General features: G+C 41.0%; 1 protein-coding gene across 1 annotated transcript in view; it reads left to right on the top strand.

Annotated features, from left to right (window-relative positions):
* Nucleotides 1-2,157: 2,157 nt before the first annotated feature.
* PPP6R3 (protein phosphatase 6, regulatory subunit 3) overlaps nucleotides 2,158-11,366 on the top strand; it is a gene marked incomplete at its 3' end in the record, with an annotated part of 47,946 nt that continues 38,737 nt past the window's right edge. Inside the window, exons 1-2 of the mRNA XM_010087291.1 lie at nucleotides 2,158-2,329; nucleotides 9,780-9,907. Of these exons, the coding sequence (XP_010085593.1) occupies nucleotides 9,896-9,907 (12 nt within the window). The remainder of the gene's footprint in view (nucleotides 2,330-9,779; nucleotides 9,908-11,366) is intronic.

The raw sequence follows: 11,366 nt of genomic DNA on the forward strand, positions 1-11,366 counted from the left end.
GGTTTTTCTGTTTTTCCTTTATGCGTACTGCAGTTCCCTTTCAATACCTTGTCTGTGCTGTGAAGGGGAACAGTCTGAGCCAGTAAGCCATCTGTACCACTGAGTGGAAGTCATTCTTTAAACCAAACTCTCTGGTCTTCTGGATTTTGAGGTGGATTGAGAAAGTCCTGGCAGGTTCTGGTGGAACACTCTTCCCAGGGTATGCTGTACTGCTTGCGCTGCTAGCGTCTTGTTGATTTGGATTATGCTAGTGTTTTTATTTTCCTGTATAATCCCACTGTATTCAGTTCACAAGCTGACTGTTCTGATGCTAAATTATGGTATTTAGACACTGAAGTTTTCTTTTCAAACAGACATCCTTTTAAGGGGAGTGATAGTAGTTTTCATTTGGATAGTTTTACTGGCAATTGAAATCTGTGGACAATATCTTCAGAATTTGTAAACTCTTCTGAAAGTGCAGAAGAAGCTAAAGCAGCCTTCCTGTTTTGTTCCCACATGACCTAATTGAGGAAGTGATGGTCTCTCCCTTCTTGGAGCTCTATTTCTGAACATAGATGTGCATTTGAAATGCAGAAATTCTAACCATAGAAGTAGTAAAGCAAATTTTGTCCAGTGAACTTGTTTACTTTTTCTGCTCTAGTTAGTCACTTGACTCACAAATGATTGGCAGATCTACATGTAGACCTGAAGGTCGAAGGATGAAAAACACGTGACCTTTGAAAGTATTATGGTCAAAGTAATACATTCCCTACAGGTTTATGTTGGCTACTAAAATAGCCTTAGAGAAGGTTGTGTTTAGTGCTTGTGTACATTAAGGCTTGGAGTCTTTGTGCTGTTGTGAATGAAATGCAAATGTGGTGGCTTTTGGTTCCAGAACTGTTGGATATAATAAACAATATGGTGTTTCAAACCACAAAACTTCCTAGCCCTAACAAAGCTAAGAAAAAACACTTATTAACTAGAACACAAGTTTCTTTTAGTTCAAGAGGAATTTATTTGGAGTTATATCTTTAGGTTGACAGAAGCTATCTATTGAATCATCTGCAAAGGTGAAGAAACAGCTTTGAAGATACAGCTTCTTGTCTTTAAAGACCTGTTAACATGGAATGTAAAGTTAAATCATTCCTCTCTTTGGCAAAATACTTGAGATGCTTTTGAGGTGCATAGTTTGGTGTTTTTTCAGCTGAAGATATATTTATGACAAAGTGATAGGAGAGCTTATGCTACTCTATTTCCTATGCTCCTTACTTGCTAGTGCTTATACTTTTTCCATGAACAATATTACGCATGTCCCCAAAAGAAGTAAGTCTTGTCTTGCTTAAAACCTGTGTTAAAAAGCCAAATCAAAGCCCTGTGTAACTGGTGGAAAGGAAGGTGAATTTTTGTGTTAGAAATGTGTCTTAAGACTGCCAGAAACAGCTACATCAGAAGCATCAATTGTTAGGATGCTTTTTCTTGTCTATTTGGTATTGCCCAAAGCATAGGAAGGTAAGTCTCAGTGATGAACTTTAGGTGACCACATGCTGTCTTAAAACAGCTGGTTACTTTAAGTCTGTATGTGGACTGTTGGTTTTTTCTAAGTTAAACTGATTCCAGATTGAAACTGGCTGTGAATTGGTCACACAGACTTGTGCCAAAATAACTGACATTGTTAATGCTTGTATGTTTATTTCTGTGCAGGTGTGTGGATAAATTAGGTCTTAATGAGAATAGTTATGAGGATAGAAAAGACTGCTGCAAAACACTCTAGTAGTGGGTGTTTCAGATCATCGTGATCTGGAGATGTTACTTCCTGTGAAATTGCTAAACAGTCTATAAAGAAAGAAAAGTCTGGATTCATGTTCGATTCTACAGTCAAGTGCAGATTATAAAGGCAGGTTTTTGTTTTCAATAGGGCAATGAAGCTTTTTCCTTTGTGTCCCAGAAGTAAAGGGGGATGTCTAAAGTTGGTTTAAAAATAAATGACTTTCAGATGAGAAGCTGCTTTTGAATTTGTTCTCAGAGTATGCTACACTGAACTGACGCTTGCCTGCCTAGCAAGTTGTTTCCTTCTTCAGTTCAGGTCTGATTCCCTGCATGTATTCATGCACTTGTTGAGTTATTGAATAGAACCTGTTAACAATATTAAATTATAAAATGTTTTTTTTGTCGTTGTAGGAAGAAATCTGCTTCATCTAATTCAAACCTAATTCAGTCCTGCTAATCTCCTAATACTGTAGATTGAAAGATTTTTTTGGTGTTGTCAGGATACCCTGTAATGGGCAAGGAGCCTGAGAGAATACAAATCATTCTGGTTTTTTAATTTTTAAAAAACTTTTGTGCTTAACAGGTAAGAAACTATTAAACTTCACCTACAGCAGTAGATTTAGCTTCTGCATCTATAAAGCCTTATCTTAAGTGGTTCCTGAATGCTTAAAGCAGTTTTTCATGTCCCTGATGTTCACTGAAGGCTTATTTTCCTGATTTCTGTAGGTTCACATGTACCGCCTTCTAAGCTGCTCTTCGTTCTGCAGTTCAGACTTTGTGGCCATTCCTTCCCTTTCCTTGCGGCTTTTTTAATGACTGTTTTCTAGCTGTCTGTTTCTATCTTTTAACCCACTCTGCAGTTGCACTGTCTTCTTTCTGCACCCTGCTTTGGTCTCACAATGAGAATCGAGGGTCATCTAGACGCACTGTTGTGGTTATTTTATTTGTTTTACAGGAAACATATTTTAAAGTGTTTTGGTTTTGTGCCAGGAGGTGTATCTGCTGCCCATCCTCCAATTCTTTGGAAGAGTTTCAAAGCAAATGTATTCATGAACTGACAGATATTAGGTATGAATGATGTTTAGCACTATAGGTTATTGTATTGAAGTATGGTAATACTGTCTTCTGCAATTTAATTTTGGTACTAAACTGCATGCTTCAGTGTAAAAATTGTCTTTTGGGTAGCTATGCATTGTTTAGCTTGCTTTTTGTTATATTATGGAACCATCTGCTTTTCTCATTTTGAAGATAATTAGAAAAATTTTAAATATGAAGAATCGTAACTAAATTCTGTGACCAGTATTTTAGATGTGTAAATGTTTGGCTGTTGAAGTGGAGTTACTAGAAAAAGATTCCATCTTTTCTACTTGGTCAGGGGAGATGAGTGTCTAACTTGTAGTTATTGCAGGTAATTAAGATCTATATTAATTAACACTTATTAACCTGTGGTTTGAGGTAGTGTAGGAATTGAAAAGAATACACTTCTTGCTTGGTATAAAATTGCTCTTGTACCTTCATTGCAAACTATAGATTTTGGCTGATTTTTGTACTTTTGCTGGACAGCTATGACTTGAATTTTGAGGGACTGATGTCTTTGAGTAAACATTAACTAGTTTGGACTTGTTTATGTACTTCAGCATGTCAAAGCAATTGATTTTTGGGGCCTTTGGTCATAATAGGGGTATATATACATGTGATAGATACATTATTTATAAATATTGTAAAAAAAAAGTTCTGATCTAGATAAAATTGAAGCTGGTGTGCATAAATAAGGGAGGCTAGTGTGATAAGTAAGGGTGAAAGTGATTTCACTTCTATCACAATTCTTAACTGCTTGGCAACCATAGCAGGCTCCCTCTTTCCTTGTACGATAGGCAAGAGAAAGTCCCTACTTATTAAATAATTTGCCTCCTCCTCAGGAGGAGGAAGAGGCAGCAGCTGTTAAAGAGGATGTTATTAAAACTGTTGTCTTCATATAGTTCTCTGATGTGTTTCTCTCCCAGTCAAGAAAGGACTGCCACATGGTGTCTTTTGCCTCCGTTTTACTCAAGAGTATACCATTACCCTCTGAAAGTGTAGTAGTTAGCTGAGGGGCATATGTGCCGTAAATGAGTACAGTGGCTGGAAAGAATTCTATCTGTAGTACAAGCTTAAATTGTACAATAGTCAGTGAACATGCTGAAGTTTTTCTCTTGTATTCGGAAACATTGTTTGGTTACATAGGAATTCTTGATGAAAGAGGCTGCGATGTTGTGGTTTTTGGTATGTAAGTGAAACTTTACCTGCAAATAGTTCAAAACATTGAAATGTTTCTGGCTTATGTACAAGGAATGCTGCCCCACAATTACTGAATCTTACAATTTAATGATGGTAAGGTCTTACTAAGACGATTATAGAATCACAGAATCATTTGGGTTGGAAGGGACCTTCAGAGGTTATCTAGTCCAGCCCTGCTGCAATTGAGCAAGGACATCTTCAACTAAATCAGGTTACTCAAAGCCTCATCCAACCTGACCTTGAATGTTTGCAGAGGTGGGACATCTGCTGCCTCTATGGGCATCCCACTCTAGTGTTTCACCACCCTCATTGTAAAAAAAAAAAGTCTTACCTACTCTGACTCTACCCTTTTTCAGCCTAAACTGCTACCTCTTATCGTATCACTTCAGGCCCTGTTAAAAAGCCTGTCCCCATCTGTCTCATAAGCCCTCTTTTAGGAATTAAAAGGCTTCTATAAGGTCTCCCCAGAGCCTTATCTTCTCCAGGCTGAACAGCCTCAGCTCTCTCAGCCTTTCCTTGTGTGGGAGGTGCTCCAGCCCTCTGGCCATCTTCCTGGCCCTCATCTGGACCCACTCCACCAGGTCTATGTCCTTCTTGTGTTGGGGGCCCCAGAGCTAGACAAAGTACTTTGGGTGGGGTCTCATGAGAGTGGAGTAGAGCGGGAGAATCACCTCCCTCAGCCTGCTGGTTCTGCTTCTTTTGATGCAACCCAGGACATGGTTGGTTTCTGGGCTGTGTGTGCCCACTGCCAGCTCATGTTAAGCTTCTCATCAACCAACACCACTAAGTCCTTCTCCTCAGGGCTGGTCTCAGTCCATTCTTCTCCCAGCCTGTGCTTGTGCTTGGGATTGCCCCGACCCATGTGCAGGACCGTGCACCTGGCCTTGTTCAGCCTTGTGAGGATCACATGGGTCCTCTTCTTGAGCTTGTCCAGGTCGCTCTGAATGGCATCCCATCTCTCAGGTGTGTCAACTCCACTATTCAGATTGGAGTTGTTGCAAATTTGCTGAGGCTGCACTGAATCCAACGGTTATTGATTAAGATATTAAGTGGTACTGATCCCTGGCCCCTGAGGGACACCACTTATCACTGGTCTCCATGTGGATGTTGAGCTGTTGACCACTGGGTGCAACGAGCCAACCATTCCCTACCCGCTGAATAGCCCGTCCATCAAATCCATGTCTCTCCAATTTAGAGAGAAGGATGTTGTGAGCGAGTGTTGAAGACCTTACAGAAGTCCCGATAGATGACTCAGTAGATTTTCCCTTGTCTGTTGATGTAGTCACTCCATCACAGAAGGCCATTAGGTTGATCAGGTAAGACTTGCCCTTGTGAAGCCATGCTGGCTGTCTCAAATCACCCCCCTGTCCTCCATGTGGTTTAACGTAGCTTCTAGGAGGATCTGTTCGATGATCTTCCCAGGCACAGAGGTGAGGCTGTCTTCCACTACTAGATCAGGTTGCTCAAAGCCCTAGCCAGCCTAACCTTGAATATTTTCAGGGATGGGGCATCCACAGCTGCTCTGGCATCCTGCTCCAGTGTCTCACCACCACCCTCGTGACCAGAGGCAGTTCTTTGAACCTGTCCTTCTGTACCGTGTGCCCAGGCCTCTCACCATCTCAGAGGCACTTGGCTGTGCCCACACCCCGTGCATCGCTGTCTTTCCTGGACTAGGGAGACCAGGAGGATACATGGGGTTCAGATGCAGTTGCCAAAGTATCAAGTAAGGAAGGAGGAAAGCATTTTTACTCTTATTTTTCTTGTTTTATTGTTGGGTTTTTTAAATTGTTTATTGCCCAACCTTGAAAAGAGCTCCTAATGAAGCGGCTAGAAGGGACCTTAATGCTGCAGGCCAGCACTTCTTCCTGGCAGTACTGCAGCCTTCTGCTTCTCTAAAGGAACAGCCGTTTCTCAACTTCTTTCCTTGATCTGTTGCTATTCTTGGTGCACCACTGCAGAGGGTCTGGCTTAATCTTCAGCCACCCACTGGGTAGCCTTCTCTTCCTCAGACTGAAGAAGCCCCACTTCCAGGCCCCAGGGACCTCAGTGGCCCTCTGAGGGATGACTCCTGTTGCCCCAGTGCAGCAGCCTGGTGGAAACCAGGTCGTCTCATTGCCATTTCTTGGGGCTCAGGGCAGAGGAGATGGCACCCCTTCAGGAGGGGTGGGGAAAGGGGTAGGGGATGGGAAAGAGAAGGGCTCACACCACCTGTGGCAGGCAACAAAATAATTGTTAATGCTGGGAGACAGAGTGGGTGATCCTGCAGGATAGCCAGGTGCAGAGGCAGGTCTAATGGTAGGGTGCTGGCCGGCTGCTCCTGCAGTGCTGTGTTGATGGTGTCATGGAGGGGAGCCCTGGCACAGTGTATTGGTGCCAGAGGAGCCATGCTGGAGGTGGATCTACTTCCATCTGTTCTTCTTGACCTCTGGGTGAGCCACCTCCATGGGCTCTGCACCATCAGCCACGTGAATGATGGCCATTGCTAACCATGTGGCTGATGGTGCCCCTACTCTGTGTCTTCTGCCTTCCCATGCAAAAGTGGACAGCCACTTGCCTTACTGCTGTGGGACTTCTTTGTTCCAATCTTCCTTGGAATCTGAGGGCCTCAAAGCTCAGAGAATTGTGGGCTAGCTGTTGGGGTCCCCGTATTTATATGGCCCAGAACAAAAGGCAGTGAGGTGGCATCAGGAGGCCACTGTGATGATAATGCATGTGGCCATTCCTGTGTTACTGCTTTTGTTTTTTTATTTGTGGTTGCTGGATGTAATGTAATTCCAGGGACTAGGAACAACAACTTTCTAGCTCAGTAGTCTTTTTAGCTAATAACAATGAACTGCACTGCTTTAATTGAAAATAAATTTATTTTTAAGTTATTGGATTAGTAGGGTCTCTTGCATTATTTGAAGTATTTAGAAATAAAACTAAGGAATAATTAAGTTTTACACTACTTAAAACCCATACTATTTTAATGGATAAAGAATTCTATGTTTTTCCCCTGAGCTCTCAATGCAGAGGAAGCAGTGTAAGTGTGTTCTTGTATGTGAAAGATTCTTTCCTGCATTCATCAAGTGGAAAAAGTCAGGAGTTCAGTTATGGCATAACTGTGCATTGCTATAAATTACTTTATGGAAAAGAACTGTTTTTGTCCAGGTCTTCAAGCTAGAATGCAAGTGTCTTTTTTTTTGGTATTTTATTCAAGTTGCCCTTGATTCCAGACTAAATGCGTAAGTGCTTGATTTTCTCATTTAATATTTAATGCTTCGACGGATTGTGCCCCAGCCTGCAAAGGAGGGGCGGTTCTGGGCAGCAGGTTTACAGTGGGTAATGCTTGCTGAAATAGGCAGTTTAAACAGTAGCCAGTAGAGGGGCTTCTCTGTCAATTTGGGTGACTGGTTTAGCTCAATTTTTTTCAGATGTGCACTCATGCTTAACTTTGTTTTAAACAGTCTGTTTCCAGTGTCAAAATAAGCACTCTACAAATGCTAGTATGGTGGCCAATTACTGTCCATTGTTTGGAGAAAGGGGGGAAAAAAAAAAACCCACACCCTAGTGACTAACTGAGGTTATGTGAAGCTGGCAGAAGGGCATGCTTAGTATTTTAATCACTTAATGCATTTAAGTCTTAAAAGTCTTGGTAAATTCTCTTTTGATGATAAAAGCATAAGAATTTATCTTCATCATTACTTTGTCCTTCCCCAAATCTCCCTACCTGTTTGGTTTTGAGAAGGCAGTGGATTGTTTGCGTTGGCAATGCTTTCATCACTGAGGAAGACAAGACCTTCTTGAAAGCCTGTTGGGAACACCAAGGACTCCTTTTTTGGCTGCACTCCTTGCATCCAACTCCTAAGCTGTCTTTTGCTAGTTGCTACACAGAAGTTGTAAAAACCTGTTTTGCTGAAGTAGGCTACATCATTTAGGATATGTTATAGTCAAGGAAAATTTTGTTGGTACAAAAGTAACTGATTTTTAATCTGTGCACTTGAACCCTATAGTAAAATATGGTACATAAAGAAAATTGACAGTTGTGTTCTGAGTTTAGTGTTTTATAATGCAATCCTTATTATAACTATGCAGCGTTTGTCAGACTTTCATATGTTACGGAATCTTTGGCTTGGCACTGATACACTTTTTAAACAAAAAAGTTTCTCTTGCTTGAAAATGAAACAGACTGTTGCTGTAAAGTCTGAAGTTCCTACTGGATGCTTTGTGTATACACATTTAACATCCAGTTAGGTAAAAACAGGTTTTAGCTGAGGTCTGGTTAGTATTGTTTCTGCAGTGGTCTAGATTTACATGTCTATGTCTGCTTGTAGCTACCAGTGCTCAACTGTTAGGTAGAAGTGTGAGGTGCCAAGTTAGAAGTAACTCCTTGTAAAGCATGTTTCTTGTGTTTGTTTTGCCTAAGTATGATGCTTAAAAGTTTAACTTAAATGAGCAGCTTACTTTAATAGTTTTCTTATTTACTGAAGGGACTTCTGGATGCTTTAAAGTAACAAATCTATTTTGTAAATGATTCAATATAGGAGACATTGTCCAAAATTAAACTGTATTCTTGCCTGACTGGAATTCAGGTCTTTGTCCTGTAGCTTGGAAACAGGCATGTTTGTATTCAGGAAAGGTGTTCTGATAGCTCAAAGCTACAGAGCTGATAGAGTTGTTACCAACTTTTTTTTTAAGGAGATGCCAATTGAGCATTTGGCCTCTAGAAAGAACCACGGACTAGTTACTGGTAACAACTACAGCATGGTTTTCTTCAGCTCTAGCAGGCAGAAGACTTCATTTTTTTTTTTTTTTTCTGGTCTGGAGCAATTGTTTCTAAGCATTACTACTTCCCTTTAAGCAAACAATTCAAGTGAGAATTCAACTTAGCTGTATCAAAGCAGTTGACAGGCTTGCTTTGTTTTGGTGAACTGCTTTCTTTTCTTTCAGATTTAAGTCAGGTGCTTACGTGGAATGTTATTTCAGCATTCATTCGGAGAAGATTCTGTTAAAAATATTAACTAAGAAAACAAAACAATATTGTTATGAATGCTAGGCCTTCCTTAGGATCTTGAATTGTCATAACTTGTACATCAGCAGGTTCATGGAAAGTTCAGAAGTACTGTTTACATGAATTCAAAGTCTGTTGGTCTTGTGTGCTGGAAATGTTCAGCAATTATGGAAAGCTAATTCAAGTTACAAAAGACAGTCAAATATCTGCAACAGCTTTACCATCTTTAACACAGTTTTTCTTTCCATATATGAGAGTTTTTAGTATTACGCTGGATTATGTTGCTTCTTGTGGTATGCAATCTTGAGCATGTCTTGTATTTGACGGTCTTTTGCATTTTGCATTGGATCCAAATGTTACGATTTTTCTGCTCAGATTGGCACTGGAGCTGAACACTGGGAGTAACATAACCCAGTTGTCATGTGGAGTTTATAATAAATTTGCAGATAGTGGAATTTTGGGAGGAGCTCTCCTGATTTGTAGACATAAGGCCTAATTCTGACTCTGTTAATGGGACTGAAATTTGAAAAAGCATTAAGATAATTCAAAGTTTCAGAATTGGTAGGCTTTAGAAGGGAAGGTAGAGCAGTAGGCTGTGGGAAGAAGAATAATAACTATTTGTTTTTAAAACTTCCATTCAGGACTATGGTAGGCTAATTGTAGATTATTGCCAGTGATAACATCTAAGAAAATTCTCTTCTCTTCAGGGTTCCTGGACTTCCTCGTTGGCATGTTTTATGTTATTTATTTTTTCCTTATTTTAAAGGACCTGGGCTTCTGTTGAAAAGTGATGGAATAAACTCTGGCTGGCACCTGACTTGTTGAGGGAGCACCCCCTAAAAGAGCTTGCCTGGGAGACAGTTTGTGAAATAATGCAGTAACATGTTTGCAGTAGTATGCTTCTTTTTTTGTTGTTGCTATTTTCCATTGCTGAATTTTTATTGAACTAAGTAACTGGGAAATACATTGAAACTACTGAAATGAGCTTTAATCACTGCAGAGGGATTGCGTCGGGAATTAGCATTGTTAGTAGCTACTTTCAAAGATGCTACTTTCACTAATTGGGGTGAGGGGAGGGATTTTATCTACTTTATAGAGGCTTACAAAAAAATAAAAAAAAACCAACAAAAAAAAAATCCTGTGACTTTAATAATGCCCTAGATGCACTAGTATCACTTGCTTACAGTCTGTATGTAGCCTGAATACCCACAAGCTAGTGTTTTTAGTAACAACTTTTTAAACTAACTTGTGAGAGCAAGTGTTTTGAACTCTGCTTGTAAGTTTACTAATGCTTTTAGTAAATTTTTTTTCTTTTTTTTAACCACTTAATCCTTGCATGGGATCTCAGATGATCATGAGGGTGGAAGCAAGATTGGGGGTGGCCTGGGAGGAATACAGAGAAATTGTCCAAGCAGACAGGGATCAGGTTAGGAAAGCTAAAGCCTTGATAGAATTAAATGTGGTCAGAGACATCAAGGGCAACAAGAAAAGCTTCTATAGGTATGCTGAAGGGAAGACTAGGGAAAATGTGGGCCCTCTCAAGAAGGAAGCAGGAGACCTGGTTACCCAGGATATGGAGAAGGCTGAGGTACTCAATGACTCTTTTGCCTCAGTCTTTACTGGAAAGGACCTGAGCCACACCGCCCAAATCACAGAAGGCAAAGGCAGAGACTGGGAGAAGGAAGAACCGCCCACTGTAGGAGAAGATCAGGTGTGAGAGCATCTAAGGAACCTGAAGGTGCACAAGTCCATGGGACCTGATGAGATACATCTGTGGGCCCTCAGGGAACTGTCAGACATAGTTGCTAGGCCACTGTCCGTCATATTTGAGAAGTCTGGTGAAGTTCCCAGTAACTGGAAAAGGGGAAATATAACCCCCATCTTTTAAGAATGGAAAAAAGGAAGGCCTTGGAACTACAGGCCAGTCAGTTTCACCTCTATGCCTGGCAAGATCATGGCGCAGATCCTCCTGGAGATTCTGATGAAGCAGAAAATAAGGAGGTGATTGGTGACAGCCAACATGGCTTCATCAAATGAAAATCTTGCCTGACATATTTAGTGGCCTTCCACAATGGGGCTACAGCATTGGTGGATAAGGGAAGAGCAACAGACGTCATCTACTGTACTTGTGCAAAGCATTAGACACTGTCCCACATGACATTCTTGTCTTTAAAGGTGGACAAGGAATTGATAGGATGGTCACACTCAGAGTTGTGGTCAATGGCTCAATGTCCAAGTGGAGACTGGTGACGAGTGGCGTTCCTCAGGGGTCAGTGTTGGGACTAGTGGCGTTTATAGTCTTTGTGGGAAACATGGATGGTGGGATTGAGCTCACCCTCAGCAAGTTTGCTGA

The sequence above is a fragment of the Pterocles gutturalis genome, unplaced genomic scaffold, assembly GCF_000699245.1.
Source record: "Pterocles gutturalis isolate BGI_N339 unplaced genomic scaffold, ASM69924v1 scaffold3451, whole genome shotgun sequence".
NCBI lineage: Eukaryota > Metazoa > Chordata > Aves > Pterocliformes > Pteroclidae > Pterocles > Pterocles gutturalis.